Below are 21,293 nucleotides of genomic sequence, written 5' to 3'. Positions count from 1 at the left end.
GCTGCGCAGTACTCTCTCGTGTGTCATCTGTCGTGTGCGCTGCGCTGCTCTGCGGCTGTACGGCATATTTGTGTGTGTGTGTATGTTGAACGTCTTTCGCACCGTACCTAGCCAACCGTGCTAATCGAAGGTGTGGGGGAAGGACAACTTTAACACAAAAAGCAGTTCTAAAGAAATGAGTTTTGAATCTAGATTTAAAAGTGCATAGCTCCAGAAGGAAGAGCGCGCGCGATGCATTGGTGTCGTGGTCGGCACACTGAACTTGCGATCCAGAGGTCGCCCATTCGATTCGTTCTCCCACCTTTGTGTGGAGGAGTGCGCGGGTTCCATCCCAACCCCTGTATATTTGGAGTTTGTATGATCTCCCCGTGGTCGCGTGGATTTCTCTCTGGATCCTTCCGGGTTTTCCCTCCACGTTTAGAAACAACGTGCGTTTAGAGTATTTGGCTGCTTTGAATTTCCCACTTGATGATATGCCACTCCGTTGTATTATCATTTGTGGCCTAGTCGCTTCTGAAAAAAAGAGCTGCAATATCTTACTCAGTGGGCCTTACCTGGTGAAATCAATAAAAAAACACGACGCAGTGAAATAGTTTGGCTGGTTCAGGTCGGTGGGCGCATTCCCGGCGGCGGAGGCTGTGCAGGAGCGGAGCCAGGGGGTGGGGGGTGACAGGGGTGACATTCTGCGTATAAGTGTACGACACTCGGTCTGGCGGACTCCGTGCAACTGCATTGTCAGAGCGTGTCCGCCAACCGATGGCGTCAAGTTCAACAGCCTGACTCTCTAAATCATTCTTGAAATTAACATTTGTTGAATGTCACCCCGGCCTGAAAATCCTGGCTCCGTCCCTGACGGCTGTGCACGCGGGCTGCTGCTGCTGCTGCGATCATCCAGCCCCGTGGAGGCAGCAGCGAGGGTTGATGGATCACAGAAGAGATGTTGTGACACTCCCTACCTGTGGGTGTCGTCGAGGCGCCCATACCCTGGCTTGCCAGCAGAGGGCAGTGTACAGCAAAGTGTGGACTTCAATCTCCGCTCCATCTGTACGGGGATAGTGTTGCATCCTCGCACGCGTGGGTTTGCTCCGGTTTCCTCCGGTTTTACTGGACATCTGTGCAAGAAAAGAGCTTCTTAGCTCATCGGATTCCTCCAATTCTAAATGGAAGATTCAGATTTCTGATTCCTCCCACATTCATGGAGTTGGCCAAACATCGTAAGATCGGGCCACGGCTTGGGCGATTTTTTTGCCGCGCCGGTTCTGGCTGCTTTTCCGCTCATGTCAGAATCGGAATCGTCTTTATACTGCAGGAGGAATCCGATGAGCTATAAAGCTCTTTTTCACATATGTCCAGTAGGGAGCGGGTCAGAACGTTATAACAACAAACAGTACAAAAACATGATAGTAGTGCAAAGTACAAGAAAGGTTAAAAAACATAAATACAACACTGAACCATCCCCATCCTTCCAGGCTAAGCCCACCTGAGGCATTCACTTATTTTTCAGAAGCGACCTGGCCACAAACGATATAGCTCAACAAAGCGGCCCCATCATTAGTACATTTCTAGCAGCAAAATCATCAAAAATAATCCCACGTGGTTTTAGGGACACTGCGTGTGACTTCACTCTGTGCGGACTTGACTCGCCTTAGAGCGTGGGAGTGAAACGCATGGGAAGTGAGTGCCTCGCAAACCTGGGCGACGTGGCATGACCAGTCCCGTTGCATTTTGCCGTTGACGCCTTTGCCCGTGCAAGTTAATTGGATCGCAGAGTGCGCATCGCCCTCTGCACTGAATCGTGGCACTCGGCGTGTCCACGATCAAGCAATTAATCCGCGTGGCCTCTATTGCAGTACTCTGGTAACTCATTATTAGTAGTATTAGTGTATTCATTAGTCACGCATTCACTTAATGACACCCCCCCCCCCCCCCCCCCAACTCTTCCCGCTAAGATCGTCTGTATAGCCTGAACAGCCTCAAATGAGTACATGGTGCTGTGTTTAAACAACATCATTGGGGAGACAAAGGCGGCCGGGCAAGGTGTTACCCACCCACTCGTGTGCCACAGTACCGGCCTTCATAGGTGCTCGCGAACAGCACTTGCTCTTCCAGTCTGTTAAGGCTACACGGGGGATCTTTTTCTTTGGAGGAGAGGAACACACACGTACACAGTGGCACGTCTATTTAAATTAAAATATCTCCACCTGGATAAATCTTGAGATGAAGCATCTCCGCTTGCAAGGCGGCGATGACAAGCGCGCACACGTGCGTGCGTGTGTGCGCGCGGTATTCTTCACAATGAGCAGATGCAATTTTGATATGAAGCGTAAGATGCTGAAGGGGCCCGACCAGCTGAAACATGTTGCGGCTCAGCAACAAGGAGCACTCGTGATGGCAATCTGCATGCACGGAACGGATACCCACTGACCCAATGTCGATCCTAATGATGTTGCCCAAGTGCTAGAAAGGTCGTCTGTGGCGCGAGAACAACCCGCAAACCAAACATGATCGACATTTGGCCAAGGAGGTTATTCGGATCCGTTTACTCATAGGGTTTAGGGTCAGCCGAGAGTGTTTTAATCGCTTTCAGTTGGGTGTTAAACTCTTGCAAATGTTACCATTCGCATGATCGCTTAGCTGTAAACCCATACGGTTTACCCCGAAGGCTTGACCAGTGAAGTTGAGTTTTCAGATCCATACGGCGTACAGCCGTTTCAATACGGGCAAAAATCAATGTCTTATTTGTTTGTGTTTCTCCCTTGTGATGGGACTTTGTAGGATGAACGTTGAGATTAATAAAGGCAAGGGGTGACCAATAAGGGTGTGAGTTGGTCTGTAATAAGGTAGGGGTACTGATAAGGGATTGACAGGAGGTTTGTGATCAGTGGGCCGAGTAATTCGCGTAAAGTGCGATTCATATTCTTGGTTCTTTCGGTAAAGTCACGTAGAAGGGAAACAATGAAATAAAAATATATAAAACAATACAATTCTCACGACGTTTCGACTGCAACACAAGCAATCATCATCAGGTGTGAAAACCACAGTAAGAAAATTTGAAAAAATAATAACAATAAAATTATCACGACGTTTCGACTGCAACACAAGCAATCATCATCAGGTGTGAAAACCACAGCAAGAAAATTTGAAATCTGAAAAAAATATATTGCTGTGGTTTTCACACCTGATGATGATTGCTTGTGTTGCAGTCGAAACGTCGTGAGATTTTTTTTTGTTTCCCTTCTACGTGACTTTACCGAAAGAACCAAGAATATGAATCCCTGCAGTCACGAAAGCTTTAAATCAAAATTTGAAGTGCGGTTGGATGCCTGGATATAGAGCGCCGCGTTTCCTATGGGTTGACCGATGTCATAGCGACACTCGCACAAGACGGGGCGGTTCTTCTTCTTCTCGTCCTTTTGCCAAAGTGGAACTGCCGCGGGTGTTTATTTTTACTCCAGAGCTCCCGTAGGATTTCTTTTTTTGTGAGTCATAGTGATAAAATCGGGGAGGAGAGAATCGAGTGGAAGGGTGATGGAGGTCTGATACGGTCTTTTTTTAACCTATAAATGTCATTGTTTGTCTGTCCGTGTGTGTGGCCCAAACTTGCGAAGGATTTGACTCGCAAACCGTGGGGTTTTCGTATTTAAAAAAAAGTAGCCAGGTAGCACGCCATAAGCCCCGTGCTGAGCCAGCGCTATTCCGATTTCGCGTCCGTCACCTTTAAAGTAGTTTAATTAGCGAGTTCGTGCTGTTTTCAGTTATTTATTGATTAGCGCGCACTCGCCCATACCAACTCACGCGTTCCGTGGGGGGGAGCGCCCCTACCAACTCACGTTCCGTGGGGGGGGGAGCGCCCCTACCAACTCACGCGTTCCATGGGGGAGAGCGCCCATACCAACTCACGCGTTCCGTGGTGGGGGGGGGAGCGCCCCTACCAGCTCACACGTTCCGTGGGGGGGGGGGGGAGCGTCCCTACCAACTCATGAGTTCCGTGGGGGGGAGCGCCCCTACCAACTCACGTGTTCCATGGGGGGGAGCGCCCATACCAACTCACGCGTTCCGTGGGGGGGAGCGCCCATACCAACTCACGTGTTCCATGGGGGGGAGCGCCCCTACCAACTCACGCGTTCCATGGGGGGGGGGGGGGGCGCCCATACCAACTCACGAGTTCCGTGGGGGGGAGCGCCCCTACCAACTCACGCGTTCCGTGGGGGGGACCGCCCCTACCAACTCACGTGTTCCATGGGGGGGAGCGCCCCTACCAACTCACGCGTTCCATGGGGGGGAGCGCCCCTACCAACTCACGCGTTCCATGGGGGGGAGCGCCCATACCGCGTTCTGTGGGGGGGAGCGCCCCTACCAACTCACGCGTTCCGTGGGGGGGACCGTCCATACCAACTCACGCGTTCCATGGGGGGGAGCGCCCCTACCAACTCACGCGTTCCGTGGAGGGGAGCGCCCCTACCAACTCACGCGTTCCGTGGGGGGGACCGTCCATACCAACTCACGCGTTCTGTGGGGGGGAGCGCCCATACCAACTCACGCGTTCTGTGGGGGGGAGCGCCCCTACCAACTCACGCGTTCCGTGGGGGGGACCGTCCATACCAACTCGCGCGTTCCATGGGGGGGGGGGCGCCCATACCAACTCACGCGTTTCGTGGGGGGGAGCGCCCATACCAACTCACGAGTTTCGTGGGGGGGGGGAGCGCCCCTACCAACTCACACGCGTTCGGTGGGGGTGAGGGGGAATTTCTCTTTCGTATGCACACTTCGCAAGGTAACACAGAGATTTACAGCTCCCTTCAAGCATTTATTACCATAAATGTTTACCCATTACAAATTGCCTTTTTTAGGTTATAGATTTAATGCCACGGAAGACCCAATGTTTTTGAAGAATAGCCTTTTTCTGTACTCTTGAGGCATAAGCATCCACGCATTATCACTGTACAGGGGCAAACCAATAAATATACTCAATTACGTCTTCATTCTATGCTATTTACACTTTAGTAGGGGGTTGAGCAGTGACGTCATGTCACTTACGCTTGATTGGTGCGCATCTGCTCATAGTTACAGGTAGGTCCGTGTGTGTGTGTGTGCGAGTCAATGTGTGTGTGTGTGACAGTCGCTGTTTGTTTGTGTACATCATGTATGTGTGTGCGGTGTGTGTTTAAGTCGATGTGTGTCTGTCGATATGTGTGTGCGTAGTTCCATGTGCGTGTGAGTCTGAATATGTGTGTTTAAGTCGATGTGTCTGTGTGTGTGGGTCCATGTGTGTCAGTCGATGTGTATGTGTGTGTACGTCGCAATGTGTGTCTGCGTGAGTCCATGTGCATTTGTAAGTCGACGTGTGTGTGTAAGTCGATGCGTTTGTTTGTGGGTCGATGTGTGTGTGTGTGTTAGTCGATATGATGTGTTTGTGTAAGTCCATATGTGTGTGTGTAGGTCGATGTGTTTGTTACTCTATGTGTGTGTGTGTAATTCGATGTGTGTGTGTAATTTGATGTGTGTGTGTGAGTCGCTGTGTGTGTGTGTGTGTGGGGAGCGATAGTGTAGCGGTTAGCGCGCTGCGCTATGAACCTGGCGACCCGGGTTCGATTCCCGCTCACGGCCAACACCAGTGACGATTATCTGAACCGGTCCCGGGCCTCCCCTAGGTCGACTCAGCCTCAAATGAGTACCTGGTGCGGTGGATAAAAAACATTGCCACTGGGGAGACAAAGGCGGTCGGGCGTGGTGCTGGCCACCCACCGTTCCAGCCTTCATAGGTGCTCGCTAACAGCACTTGCCCCTACAGTCTGTTAAGGCTATACGGGGGATCTTTGTCGCTGTGTGTGTACGTCCATGTGTATGTGTGAGTTGATGTATGTGTGTATGTAAGTCCGTGTGTGTGTGCAAGTCGGTGTGTGTAGTTCCATGTGTGAGTCTATGTGTATGTGTGCGACGATATGTGAGTGTGTAAGTCAATGTGTCTGTGTACTTCTGTGTGTGCGTAAATCGATGTGTGTGTTAGTCAATGTGTGTGCGTGGTGTGTGTGTGTAGACAACTAATATTTAACAATTAAGTTCGTAATTTTTACACTATTAATATGTGTCTAAGTCCATGTATGTGTGTAAGTTGATGTGTGTGTGTGTCCATGTGTGTGTAAGTCGATGTGTTTGTGTTAGTCTACGTGTGTGTGTCATCTCAGTCAGTCGACCCGTGGCACCTGGGTCTGCCCCGTGACCTGCCAGCGGGCGTTCGACACTTCACGTGGCCTCGGGGTGCACATAGCCTGGCACATGGTGACGTGGTGACGTCACCGCCACTTAGTGGCGAATGGCGGTTGTTGTTGTGTCAGTATATGTGTGTGTCGCTGTGTATGTACATCGATATGTCTGCACGCAAGTGAATGTGTGTGTGGATCTATGTGCGTGTGTGAGTCGATGTGTGTGTGTGTGTGTAAATTGATGTGTGTGCGTGGGTCCAAGTGTGTGTGTGTTAGTCAATATGTGTGTGTGTAGGTCGATGTGTGTGAGTCTATGTATGTGTGTGTGGGTCAATGTGTGTGTGTGTAAGTCGATATGTGTGTGTGTTTTTTGCGCCCGGGCAACGCCGAGTACTTCCCGCTGGTATGCGATAAATGTATGAACGCTTGCCAACGTGGAACTTCCGCGGATTTCTTTTTGTTCGTCATTGGTGATAAAGTCGGGGGCTGAGTGAGTGGGAGGGAGATAGAAGATGGCTTAGATGAGGAGGCGAAAACCTGCGGTTCCGGAACCTCATGAGGCTTTTTAAGGACTGCTTCGTGACGATATTTATTAGGGACCGTCTCGTAATTCACACGCATTGCGGCTCTTGAAATATCGATTTTTTTTGTTTACAGAATTCTATTTTTTAAAAATGTCTCTTTTTTAATTTTGGTTGCCGATCGCTGGCCAACGCAGAACTTCCGCGGATGTTTAGAGCTGCCGTGGATTTCTTTGTGTTCGTCATGGTGATAAAGTGGGAGGTTGCTGAGTGGGAGGCAGAGCGTTATATATAAATATATAACGCCGTGTGCCAGTGAGGAGAGAGAGAGAGCCGACTACACCGAGCATCTTCTTGTTTCCTCTGATCGTAAAAAAGAGAGAGACGGAACGAGGGAGCCGAGAAGAAGGGAGAGAGATCGGATCGCTGTTCACTCCGTCGTGGTGCTGATCGGCTCGGCTTCATATAAAACGCGCGCGCACGCACGCACACACACAGACCAGCGTTATTGTGTAAACGTTCTTTCGCTTTACTCACTTCAGCCGCTGTGGTCGTGCGTCAGAGATAAGGAGGGTTAGCCGAAGGAATACTCGGCAAGAGTGGGATTAGGGAAGCTCGCGGACGGGAGATATTCTGGAGGAGGAACACAACGGAAACGGATAAATGTGAAGGGCAGGCGAGTGGTGATGATGAATTATAATAATAATCCTCATAATAAAACCTTTATAGTCTAGAATAGCATGCAGCTGTCTTGCAGGCGAGAGCTGGGATTATAAGGGAAATCCACGACAGATATAGCATGCAGATTAAGAATACGTTTGCTACGGTACAGTACTTGTGAATACATTACGAATCGTCACCGCATTAGACGTACGAATGAATAAACGGTAGAGAAAGATTTTATGGAAATGAATTATATATTTTATATTAATAATACATTATTAAAAAAAAAACGTACTGTTTAGAGTACAATTAAGTTTATAAGCGGGGGCGATAGCTGGGATTATAGCTGAACGAAAGAGGCAGGTAAGCACGCAGATTAACAACGCGTGGTGTAGCCTACGACGCAGCAGCAGCAGCAGACTCGTCTCGCTGTGCGAATATTGGCAATCATCGAACGAGCGAAATGAATTAATGAATGAGCGCGAAAGGAAAGACACGGGTGACGAGACGAGAAGACGTTGCGGCAACCGAAGCAGGAAGAATAATATATCGTGTGAAGAGCGTACCGGATTGCGAATGTCACCAACATTGAATGGACGTACGCATGAATGATTTAGTGAATGGGCGCTTAGAGGAACGACGGGGCAAGACGAGACATCGGCAACCCGGCACTGGGAGAATATTTCAAAGCGTCCTTCGACGAAGAGTGTGAGCGAGAGAGGAGAAGCATGGAGGAAGAACTCAAGTGCCCCGTGTGCCAGGCGCTGTTCCGCGATCCGGTGATCCTTCCCTGCTCGCACAGCCTGTGCCAAGACTGCGCCTCCACGTGCACCGCCACGCCAAGCCCAGACTGCGAGACGCCTTCTTCTCCTCTTCTACCGCCACAGCATAATCCTCCTCCTCCTCCTCAACATCAGCATCATCATCAACAGCAGCAGCATCATCAACAGCAGCAGCAGCATCATCATCAACAGCAGCAGCAGCAGCATCATCATCAGCAGCTGCAACAACAACAACAACAGCTGCAACAGCAGCAGCGAAGGGCGTCTTGCCCCGACTACGAGGCAGCTGGCCTCGACGCGGATCAGCTGAGCCTCTACAGCGAAGCGGACAGCGGCTACTACGGCTCCTTCCTCGGCAACCCGTCGGGAGGCTCCCCGGGGCCCCTGCGTTCCACCCCGCTGAGCCGCCACACTCTCCTGCTGCTGCTGCCCGCGCTCGCGTGCCCGCGATGTAGCAGGGTGGCGCATCTGGACGAGAGGGGAGCGCAGGGTCTGCCCCGCAACAGGGTGCTGGCGGCGGTCGTGCGCAGGTTCCGACTGCGGGAGCGGCAAGAGAAGGAGGAGGAGGATGAGGATGATGAGGATGATGTTGAGGATGTTGACGAGGAAGTAGCCAACGCCGGAGGCGTCAAGGTAATCGCTGGTGGCGGTGCTGCTGCTGCTGCTGCTGGCGACGGTGGTTCTCCGACAGTCTGCGAGCTTTGCGATGGCGATCGCCCCGAGGCTGCGAGCGTGCTCTGTGAGCAGTGCCAGGTGGCGTACTGCAACGCGTGCCGCGAGAGATGCCACCCGGCCCGCGGGCCCCTCGCCCGCCATCGACTGCTGCCCGCGGCGGGCAGAAGCCGTGATGCGGCTGCCGACGAGTCGGCGGCGTGGAAGCAGAGGGCTCACGATGGTGACGGCGATGAGACGCAGCAGGAGGAGGAGGAGGGAGCAGCCGCTCAGGTGATTATCACTGGGAGGGTTTTTTTAAATATTATAACTGGCATGTTTTTTTTTATTATTACTGGCAGGTGATCATCACTGTCATGTTTTTATTTTAGGTTTTTTTATTACTGGCAGGCTTTTTTATATTATTGCTGGCATGTTTTTTATTATTACTGGCAGGTGATTATCGCTGGCATGCTTTATTTTATGTTTTTTATTACTGGCAGGCTTTTTTTTCATATTATAACTGGCATGTTTTTATTATTACTGGCAGGTGATCATCACTGTCATGTTTTTATTTTATGTTTTGTATTACTGGCAGGCTTTTTTATATTATTGCTGGCATGTTTTTATTATTACTGGCAGGTGATTATCGCTGGCATGCTTTATTTTATGTTTTTTATTACTGGTAGGCTTTTTTAATGTTATAACTGGCATGTTTCTATTATTACTGGCAGGTGATCATCACTGTCATGTTTTTATTTTATGTTGTTATTACTGGCACGTTTTTTTGTATTGTTACTGGCAGGTGATTATCACTGGCAGCAGTAGTTGTTGCGGTAGAAGTCCATGTAGTCGCAGTCGGGAGTGACACTTGCTATGTATGGTCAAGTCAAGTTTTTTTCTTTTGCGTACTTTGCGTCGCCTATTTTTGGCACGAATCTGCCCACTCAAAGCGCCGTCACGTTCAAAACTCAAGATACCATTCTAAACGGTGAGGGAAAATAAAATACCTTCACAAACTACCTCCAGTTGTTTAACTTGCGGGTCATTTTTCAAACTTGGGTCACCGCGCCGACGCACGACGGTGATGAGATGTTAACTACCTCGCCTGGTATGCAGGAGATCGTGGGTTCGATCCCGACCCTGATGCCTGCTGTATATTTGGAGTTTGCGTGTCTCTCTCATCATCATCACGGTGGCTAGGAGATGTTAACTACCTCGCCTGGTATGCAGGAGGTCGAGGGTTCGATCCCGACCCTGATGCCTGCTGTATATTTGGAGTTTGCGTGTCTCTCATCATCATCACGGTGGCTAGGAGATGTTAACTACCTCGCCTGGTATGCAGGAGGTCGTGGGTTCGATCCCGACCCTGATGCCTGCTGTGTATATGGAGTTTGAGTGTTCACTCTCCTCGTGGTCGCGTGAATTTTTTCTCCGGGTCCTCCGGTTTTCCCCTCGCACATTTAGAATCAACACGCATTGAGATTATTTAGATTATTTTGGTGCTATGAATGTCCAAATGATGGGGCCACTTTGTTGAGCTATCATTTGTGGCCAGGTCGCTTCTGCAAAATAAGTTAATGCCTCATTGGGCTTTGCCTGGTAGGATGGGGATGGTTTAGTCTCTTTGGTATGAGTTTGTTTGATTTTCTTTACCTTTCTTGTACTTTGCACTCCTATCGGGGTTTTGCACTGTTTGTTGTTGCAACGTTCTTACCCGCCACTACTGGACATCTGTGAAAGGGAGCTTTATAGCTACGAGGATTCCTCCAGGATAAATGAATATTCTGATTCTGATACTCTTGCGAATGACAACATCACGGGATCTTTTTTTTACGCCAGCTGTGAGGCGGAGGGCCCATATAGTACGTTACGGTTAATGCATTCCGTGGCATTAACCAGGGCGGCCCTGCCGGATTCGCACCGTGAACGTCTTAAAACAAACAGCGAACGCGCGACCGCTGAGTCGTGTCAGCAGCAGCAGCAGCGTCATAATCACGGGACCTCCCTTGCCAGTATCAACATATGAGAATAGGTTTGACCCTTTCTGGCAATAAAGCAGTTTGTGTTCAGATGTTAAAACACCAAACTGAAACCCTTTGCAAGGAATCATATCTGCATTAATCACATATACTACTGGTGAACAAAGGGTGAAACCTATTATTATATTTTGATATTGGCAAGGGAGGTCCCATGATGTAGCTGCTCGCCCCGAGCTCTCAATGTCCTGATGGTGGCATTGTCTTTGTGCTGTTCGCCTTTTGGCATCCTCTGGTCTAACACTGTTTGAGACTAGGCCCTAAAACGACTGTCTGGCGTGGACCAATCAGTTTCGAAGACGATACTTATGCTATCAGAGCATTTATTTAGTTTGCATGTTCACCGCAAGTATATGTGTTTCATGCAGACATGGTTTCTTGCAAATTGTTTCAGTTTGGTGTTTTAACATCTGAACACCACTGTTTTATTGACAGAAAAGATACAAACTATTCTTATACAGTGAGGGAAAAAAAGTATTTGATCCCCTGCTGATTTTGTACGTTTGCCCACTGACAATGAAATGATCAGTCTATAATTTTAATGGTAGGTTTATTTGAACAGTGAGAGACAAAATAACAACAAAAAAATCCAGAAAAACGCATGTCAAAAATTATATAAATTGATTTGCATTTTAATGAGGGAAATAAGTATTTGACCCCCTCTCAATCAGAAATATTTCTGGCTCCCAGGTGTCTTTTATACAGGTAACAAGCTGAGATTAGGAGCACTCCCTTTAAGTGTGTTCCTAATCTCAGCTCGTTACCTGTATAAAAGACACCTGTCCACAGAAGCAATCAATCAATCAGATTCCAAACTCTCCACCATGGCCAAGACCAAAGAGCTCTCCAAGGATGTCAGGGACAAGATTGTAGACATACACAAGGCTGGAATGGGCTACAAGACCATTGCCAAGCAGCTTGGTGAGAAGGTGACAACAGTTGATGCGATTATTCGCAAATGGAAGAAACACAAAATAACTTTCAATCTCCCTCGGCCTGGGGCTCCATGCAAGATCTCACCTCGTGGAGTTGCAATAATCATGAGAACGGTGAGGAATCAGCCCAGACCTACTCGGGAGGATCTTGTCAATGATCTCAAGGCAGCTGGGACTATAGTCACCAAGAAAACAATTGGTAACACACTATGCCGTGAAGGACTGAAATCCTGCAGCGCCCGCAAGGTCCCCCTGCTCAAGAAAGCACATATACATGCCTGTCTGAAGTTTGACAATGAACATCTGAATGATTCAGAGGACAACTGGGTGAAAGTGTTGTGGTCAGATGAGACCAAAATGGAGCTCTTTGGCATCAACTCAACTCGCCGTGTTTGGAGGAGGAGGAATGCTGCCTATGACCCCAAGAACACCATCCCCACCGTCAAACATGGAGGTGGAAACATTATGCTTTGGGGGTGTTTTTCTGCTAAGGGGACAGGACAACTTCACCGCATCAGGGACGATGGACGGGGCCATGTACCATCAAATCTTGGGTGAGAACCTCCTTCCCTCACCCAGGGCATTGAAAATGGGTCGTGGATGGGTATTCCAGCATCACAATGACCCAAAACACACGGCCAAGGCAACAAAGTAGTGGCTCAAGAAGAAGCACATTAAGGTCCTGGAGTAGCCTAGCCAGTCTCCAGACCTTAATCCCATAGAAAATATGTGGAGGGAGCTGAAGGTTCGAGTTTCCAAACGTCAGCCTCGAAACCTTAATGACTTGGAGAAGATCTGCAAAGAGGAGTGGGACAACATCGTTCCTGAGATGTGTGCAAACCTGGTGGCCAACTACAAGAAACGTCTGACCTCTGTGATTGCCAACAAGGGTTTTGCCACCAAGTACTAAGTCATGTTTTGCAGAGGGATCAAATACTTATTTCCCTCATTCAAATCAATTTATAACATTTTTGACATGCGTTTTTCTGGATTTTTGTTGTTGTTATTCTGTCTCTCACTGTTCAAATAAACCTACCATTAAAATTATAGACTGTTGATTTCTTTGTCAGTGGGCAAACGTACAAAATTAGCAGATGTTGCAGTGCTTTCCAAAATACATGTTATATGTTAAACATTACAATTCACGATATCTATTCTAATATTCACCACCGTGCGTGTGAGGTTTTAACATACTCTGCATTGGTATATTACGTGTGTGCAATAATAAGGCCGAACATTGTGAACGCCATAGATTCATGATGAACCTCATCATGGCAGTACTCCGGCTCTCACATGATGTCCGGGATGCAGTCATGTTTAGTCTGCTGATGGTCGGCGACGCGGCAATCGACTCATCTCGACGAGCTGTACACGATGCACTATTCAAAGTTGAATTTTTCGATAACGGATTTTGTTAACGCTGAAACGTTTGGCGTTTCGACATCGCGGAGTGGCACTGATGTCGGATTGATTGGTACCCCGGTCGCGGAGTGAAGTAACACTGCCTGGACAAAAAATCGTGTCCCAGAAATAACATAATTAATTGCCGCGGCCAGTTTGTATTATTTGGCACCCCCGGGGCACCGCCATAAGGATCATGTACTCTAGACAGTCCTTGTATAAGTATTTGTGAAACAGCATAGTAACCACGAATGCTATACAAAACAAGCGACTATAGATCGCATTTTTAATGCCATACATTGAGGCTTTCCCCAGACAATATAATGTACGCACAATTAGTGACTTTTGTGCTAGCTCGTCAAAAATTAGATCGTTAGATTGTTAACATTTCCCTTGCTATTCAATACACCGGCTTGCTGAGCAGCCAAATCAATTGGTATAATTTTCCCACGTGACAACTTGGTTTGAACGTCTCTGTCGGCTGATGGAGGGAAATTGGCATTCTACCTAAGGGGTATATCCCAAAATAAAGCCGAACTATACTCCAAATTGGATTTTATTTCCACACCGCGCCAGGCTACTCATTTGAGGACAAGTTGACCTAGGGGAGGCCCAGGACCGGTTAAAATAATCGGCACCGGTATTGGTGACCGTGAGCGGGAATCAAACCTGGGGATCGCCGGTGGGGGGGGGGGGGGGGGGGGGGGGATTTGTAGCGCAGCGCGCCAACCTCTGTGCCACCGCTCCTATGACACGCTGCAGGACACACACACACACACACTGTCTCTATCTCTCTCGCTCCAGCAGCCGTGGGTGGCCAGAGTCAAAGTTGTCGCGCAACCGGTGAGCTCTCATTAACGAGCCCCCCCCCCCCCCCCTCCTCCGACCCCGTGGGCCCCCGCGTGCTTTTTTCGTGCCCAGGAGGTCCCGCCGTGCTCCGGCCTGGTGGCGTCGCGTCGCAAGTCGCTCACCGGCCGCCTCTCGCCGGCCGTCTGGCAGCAGCAGCAGCAGCGGCGGCGGCGGCGGCGGCGGCCGCCACACGAGGGGCTGCCGGATCGGCCGGAGTCCGTCGACCCGGCGGCACCGCGCTCCGGCGGCCCCGGCGGCGGCACCGTTGGAGGAGGAGGAGGAGGAGGAGGAGGAGGAGGAGGAGGAGGAGGAAGAGGAGGAGGAGGCACCGTGAGCGCGACCGTGAGCGCGTGCGACGAGCACGAGCTGGAGCACCACAGCATGTTCTGCGTGACGTGCGCCCGCCCCGTGTGCTACCAGTGCCTGGAGGAGGGCAGCCACTCGCGGCACACCGTGCGGGCCCTCGGGGCAATGTGGCTTCAGCACAAGGTGAGGGAGCGTCGCGCGGTGGGGCTGGGGGGGGTGGGGGGGTGGGGGGGGGGGGTAACGCGCCGTGCCCCCTGTCGGGACGTCGGTCGTCGGACGGCTCTCCCGCGCGACGTTCGGCACGATGTCCGACGTTTCGGGTCCGCATGCCGGGGGGGAGGTTGTTCAGAAAAGGTCGCCGTTGCGCCGGTGCCGGAACGACGCGCGCGGGGCGCAAACCCAGGCGCGGCGCCGGACGTCTGCGGGAAAGAGCTTCGCGGCTCATCGGATTCCTCCACCGCAAAGGAATATTCTGAGCGTGACGCATCGATGGGAGAGGCCGCGCAGCGGCGCGGCCTCCCTCACGCTGCGTCTTCACGGTCTTCTGATTGACGCCTGAAGGCTCCGCGGCGAGCCGATGGGTGCAGGGCAGGACGTGCACAGCTGTAGCAAGGGGGGTAGGGATCTGCTAGAGAGGGGTGGGTGGGGGGGTACAGAGAGGAGTCTTGTACAGACCTCGGACAAAAGCCTTTTGAATTGTGTGCCCAAGTCTGGCCCCGGCTGTGGTTAACCTGTTTCGATACAGCCACACAAACCCATCCGTCCATCATTTGAATTGTCCATAGGTGGTCTCCCGCTCATTGACCCATCCTCTCCCGTGCCTTTGAGTTGCGATGATTATTCTAATAATGGTCTCAATGCATGTACGTATGTATGTAGAACTTATTTCGCATTGTACGTAGCCAACCGCGCTAATCGGAGGTCCGGCGGAGGGAGGACAACAAACTGAACACAAAAAGCGGTTCTCAAGCAATGAGTTCGCAATCTGGATGATTTAAAAATGCATAGCTCCAGCGGCTTCCGAATATCAGTAGAGCGATCGAGACGGCCGCAGAAGCGCATCCGAAAGTGCGCGATGGCGGTGACGCCCGTCTTTGTTCGATGACTTCGCCAAAAGCCGCCACTGCTGCCGTGAGGATGACCGAAGTTTGTGCTATGACGGTGTATTGGTCCTGTGGTACCCAGATGTCGGTGCCGGTCAACTCCCGCTGCCACCCGGCCACGACATGCGGCAGCTCTAGAACATCCGGATGCGGGGCGGTCTCGGCGATGGGTCACGCACAGGAATTGAAAACTCGTCCCTTTAGAACCGCTTTTTTTTTGGTGTGTCAGCCACAAATGACTCACACACGGACACATAACACAGTCAGGCTTGTTCAACGCTGCTGGTTTATCCCAGATGTTATTGGTGAGAGCACTCACTCTAGATCATGGCGCCCTGTCATCAGAAACATCGCGCTGTTGCGGATGATGCATAGCCCATACCTCCCGATTAGCACGGTTGGCTATTTACGGTGCGAAAGAAGTCCAACGTACATACGTGTGTAGGGGATGTCCGAGCCATCCTCACGCACTCGCACCACGCAGACACACAATCTCCGCACTCCGCACGGCACACACCAATCACGCGCACGGGAATGCACTAGACGGGGGTCAAGGGTTAAGGGGCACTGACGTCACACGGACTCGGCCCGCGAGCCGGAGATGTGGATTGGGAACGAGGGCGGAGATGGAGGCTTTAAAAGGGGGCTGCGAGACGCGTGTTCGGGGTTGGTTTTAGGAACGAGCGTGGCTGTGGTTTGAAGAATAAAGAAGTGCCTAACCAGTCTCCGACTCCTCTTCACGTAGTTACAGAGGCAGCATTTTGGCGTTTGTGAGTTGTGCTGGGCATGAAGAGCGATGGCGCTTGGGTGAGCGCATTGCGCTACGAACCCGGCGACCCGAGTTCGGTCCCCAACCGCGGCTAACATCGATGGCGAGTGCCTGAACCTTTCCCAGGCATCCCCAACGGCAACTCAGCCTAAACTGAATTCTGTACCTGGCGCGCTGTTGAAATGCACGAGCAATGGGGGAGACAAAGGCGGCCGGGCGTGGGTCTGGCAATACCAGCCCCTCGCGTGCCCTTCCGGCCTTAATAGGTGCCAACGAGCTTTGCCCCAAAGAGTTTGTTGTAGGCTACTGGGATCTTTGTCTTTGGGCTTGAGGAGAGGGTCTCGCTCACCCCCCTCCCCCCCCAGTGGGTGTTGTACAGACCGCGGAGCTTGGGGGTCCCGGGGTCAAACGGATCTCAATGTGCATCCCGTGCGGCTCTTCGCGATTTGAATCGGGTTCGAGGGCAATGCGAGGAACACCTCTGCATTGAGGCGCACGCAGACAACGTTGACAGTCCCTCGGCGGGGATGAAGGACGGCGTTCGAAGGGATCTCAAAAACCAGTTGCACCTTGTCAACTTTCCACGCACCATTTTCATTTTTCCCGGTGGCGGCCTGCCATTTTCTTTCTGGAAATATCCCCAATCAAGATGCCCCCCCCCCTCCACCGGCTTTTATTTCACCGCACGACGCCCGTCCTACGATCAAATCCATCTTCCATGGTTCGGGGTGGGTGGGGTGGTGGTGGGGGGGGGTTAAAACATAAACAAAAAATAAGATAAAGTACAACAACGCGTTGGGCGAAATCTCTGGGCCAGCGGTGTCGCCCTGGCATGCAGATCGCAGTGCCACGCGGCCGCGTGGTGCCCTCTCTTCAATCTCCGTCTCCCGATGCCCTTCCTCCCCTCCTCCTCCTCTCGCTCAGCTGCATGCTAACGCGCCATCTGCTTATCCACGGCTTAGCTCCTCCGCCGCCGCACAACACAAAAGATCCTCACCCCCCCCCCCCCCCGTGTAGCCTACGCAGGCTGTTCGTGCCTACGCAGGCTGTTCGTGCGAACGCAGGCTGTTCGTGCCTGTGCGGGCTGTTCGTGCGAACGCGGGCTGTTCGTGCCTACGCAGGCTGTTCGTGCGAACGCCGTTTGGCGAGCGCCGCTGATTCCTCGAGTCTAAATAAAGATTTTTGATTCCGAATGCCGGCCACTACGGCCACCGTCGTCTCCCCAGGGCCGATGATCGTTCACACGCCGCACTGTGGACTCATTTAAGGCCGAGTCGACGTAGGGGAGGCCCAGATATTCGCCACCGATGTTGGCTGTTGAGCGGGAATCAACGTCGGGGTGGGGGGGTGGTGGCAGGGGTGGCCCACCGCTGCCACCACCCCCTTTGTGTGTGCAGAACTGAGACCCAGCAGCTCTGCAAGAAAAGAGTGGGGTGGTAGTCGAGGGGGGGTGGGATGGGATGGGATGGGAGAGTGGGCGGCCTCTTGTCTTGCCCTAGGCACCCATCATTGACTCAGGGGCCCTAAGGGTTTGCTATTTATCGCCTCCGGCTTTTGTTGCGGCGGGGGGGGGGGTAGAGCCACTGGTTTGCTTCGGCGATTATGATCATCAAACGCCAACAGATGTGCGAGGGAAAAAAAACTCCTCCTCCCTGCGTGTACAAGGGGGTAAAGGCGCAGCCCTGAAATCGCTCGCCTGCTCCGCTCGCTGGCGGATGATCCTCCGCTCGAGGGATGCGCTAGAGATCCGCTCTGCATGGTGTTTGGCCTACCCTTGCACACCGGCCAGGCGTCCCGACTGACCAGTGGCAAACCAATTTACATTCCTGCCTCGACAGCGAGAGAGGTCGATGGCGTGGACGAATTAAGAAAACTCGCCCCATCGTTTGAACTACCGCGCCGGAAGATTGGATCGAACTGGCGACCTCTGGATTGAAAGTCGCAGTGCGCTCACTGCACGTTGCAATCGAGAAGCATCCAGAGAGATTTCAGCGGGCCCCACAATTACGAACGACGCCGTCCCTGGATTTGTCCGGTGCCGATTGTGCCATGGGCAACGACGTGGCCTAGAGGTGGCGCGTTCACGGCTTGTTGTTTTTGTTGTTGTTGCGGAGGTTCACGGTCAAATCCAGCGGCCGCCCTGGTTAATACCGCCGCGTGCGTTAACCGTAATAATCAACCCCGTCCGCTTCACAGGTGGACGTTAAAGAGCCCCGTGGCGTCATTCGCAAGAGCGGTCGGCTGGTTGTGTGCTGGCAAACAGGGTCCACATCGTTTACCAAGATCGAAAATTGTCGCACAGTTTGGCGGAAGCTTTCGTATGGTGCGGTCGTGGCGAGTGACGTTTTTAAAAACAACGGCGCTGCCGCTACGCCTTGTCTCAATAAAATTAACTCTGAGCCGCTCGCGCGTTCCGAGATTCGGCGGTGAACGCGACACCCACCCACCCTGCGACTGGCAGACGCCTCGGAACGTGGAAAGGGGCTCATGAGCGGAGAGCTGGGAGCGCTGTGCCGAGTGATTCACGCTGGAGTCGGAGGCACCGGCGCATGCGATGACAATGAGAGCGCCGGCACTTCGCACGTTCCTGCAGTGTCGCGCTCCTCCTTGCCAGGAGTGGCCCCACGGCAGGGGCTGAAGGCGCCAGTGTCGAGAGGCCGCTCGCGTGGGGTGGAAAGCCGCATCGATGGCCCCGCCATGAGACGCGCGCCCATGCCGCCGTGCGCCCCAATAACGGCGTGCAACGCAAAATCATCGCCGGGCGTCCCCGTGGTGGCTAGGAGATGTTAACTACCTCGCCTGGTGTGCAGGAGGTCGTGGGTTCGATTCCGACCCTGACGCCTGCTGCTGTATATTTGGAGTTTGCGTGTCTCTCTCTCATCATCATCACGGTGGCTAGGAGATGTTAACTACCTCGCCTGGTATACAGGAAGTCGTGGGTTCGATTCCGACCCTGACGCCTGCTGTATATTTGGAGTTTGCGTGTCTCTCTCCCCGTGGTCGCGTGGATTTTTCTCCGGGTCCTCCGGTTTTTCCCTCCACATTTAGAATCAACATCGCGTGTTTAAGAGTATTTGGCTGCTTTAGATTTCCACATCATGATGATAAGCCACTTCGTTGAGCTCTCATTTGTGTGCTATATAGCACTTCTGAAAAAGTGCTGTATAGCTCAGTGGGCCTTACCTGGTAAAATAGTTTATAGTTTAGTTTTTAACTAACTAAATGTGAGCAGGCAAAACTTCTCCCTTGGTATTTATCTCCTTAGTATGCAGTATTTCCTCGATATTCAAGAACTTGCTATCCGAGATTTAAGCTATCTACTGATTGCATCTGGAATTCTTCTGCACGACTACTGCAGAGAGAGAGAAAGTGATGAGAGAGAAAATGATGAGAGAGAAAGTGATGAGATAGCAGTAAGTTCATTTATAAACTATTGTTTAACATTTTTCGATTTAAAGCTTTCGTGACTGCAGGGATTTATCTTCTTGCTTCTTTCGGTAAAGTCACGTAGAAGGGAAATAATAAAATAATACAAATAAAACATACTAAAATAAAAATTATCACGACGTTTGCGGCCACAACACAAGCAGACGTGCTGAGGACTTGCTCGTGTGTTGTGGCCGAAACGTCGTGATAATTATATTGTTTTATTTACATTATTTTATTATTTCCCTTCTGCGTGACTTTACCGAAAGAACCAATAAGATATTGTTTAACACTTTAATATAACATTGTATTTACTTTATGCATATTATACTCAAATGTTTTTCCGTGTTATGATAATTTGCATATATTTAATAGCTTATTTACGTATGTATTTAAGGCAATTAATTAAAAAATATAGGTTTTCATAGGCCAATATCATTATCCGCAGAATCTACTATTCACAAGCGTCTCCGGAAGATATATATATTCCTGGCGAATAACGTCTCGTTTCGCCTCCGCGTGTCCGTCTCTGCGCATTATAGATCGCGGTGTTTCACGCACAGCCTTATGGGCACCCGGCGGCCCTCTGGGAAGTGCGTCATTTCAGTCGCATCGACTCGATACGAGCAAAACCCCTGGGCGGGATTCGACGATGCTAGACCTGATTCACGGTGTGTACTGTATCATCAAGCATCGAACTAGGACCCGTGTCTTCAAGAGACGCATAGCTGTCAACCCATGCGGTTTACCCCGTATTCTTGTACAGCAGGGAAATTGAGTTTTCAGGTCCATACGGCGTACAGCCGTTTCAATACGGGCAAAAAAAACATTTGTCGATTAGTATGTGTCTATCTCCCTTGTGATGGGACTTTGTAGGAGGAACGTTGAGATTTATAAGGGCACCGGGTGACCAACAAGGTCCGGATTGGTCTGTAATAATGTAGGGCACTGATAAGGGGTTGACAGGTTACGGGAGAGGGTCCTTGCCCTACAAACGCCCAGGCAATTCGCCAGTACCGCTGTAAGCAAGCCCATTACTCGCGCCTCTCGATTAGCGCGGTTGGCGACGTACGGTTCGCGAAAGAGGCTCGGCGTACGTGTACAAACCACTGGGGTGTCGAGGCAGACTTACAGATGTGTGTGTGTGAGCGGGACATTGTTAGCTTCTCTCTAACCGAGAACGCGTGGGCCCCATTCGTTTCTGACACGTGGGTGGAGGAGCAATGATGCGCGTCAGGATGACTCGCTCGTGCTGGCATTAGTTGGTGGCGGGGGCGGTGGGTTGCCAGTGGGGGGGGGGCAGTGGGAGGGGGGGCGCCCAAGATCGAGCCAACAAGCAAAAGTGTAGGACCCGAAGTAGCTGAAGCGGCCCTACGTTCATTATCAAATTAATAGCATTACGGTAATAATAATCGAGACGCGTCAAATGTCTGCTTGAATTCAAATAATAACAATCTACGACAGGCCATTTGACATGAAGAAGCAAGTTTATTATATCTCGTCTCTTACCCGCGTCTCCTCTGTAAGCTCGCTGCGTCTGTCTCTTGCCTACACATCCCTCTCATTTCACTCCATGTCCGTCTCATCTGCACATCTCTTTAACACGTAGGCTTTCGCGACCAACATCGTCCACAATACAGGTTGT

The 21,293-nt window shown here is 51.2% G+C and overlaps 1 protein-coding gene across 1 annotated transcript in view; it reads left to right on the top strand.

Annotated features, from left to right (window-relative positions):
• Positions 1-6,303: 6,303 nt before the first annotated feature.
• The window catches only part of LOC116953880 (E3 ubiquitin-protein ligase TRIM9-like), a 44,410-nt gene continuing 29,420 nt past the window's right edge, over positions 6,304-21,293 (top strand). The window contains exons 1-2 of the mRNA XM_076051985.1: positions 6,304-9,114; positions 14,117-14,533. Of these exons, the coding sequence (XP_075908100.1) occupies positions 8,116-9,114; positions 14,117-14,533 (1,416 nt within the window). The 5' untranslated portion in view covers positions 6,304-8,115. The remainder of the gene's footprint in view (positions 9,115-14,116; positions 14,534-21,293) is intronic.

The sequence above is a fragment of the Petromyzon marinus genome, chromosome 53 (assembly GCF_048934315.1).
Source record: "Petromyzon marinus isolate PM22_M1 ecotype Great Lakes invasive population chromosome 53, UKy_Petmar_22M1.pri1.0, whole genome shotgun sequence".
Taxonomy (NCBI): Eukaryota; Metazoa; Chordata; class Hyperoartia; order Petromyzontiformes; family Petromyzontidae; genus Petromyzon; species Petromyzon marinus.
This window is presented reverse-complemented; position numbering and strand designations above follow the sequence as displayed.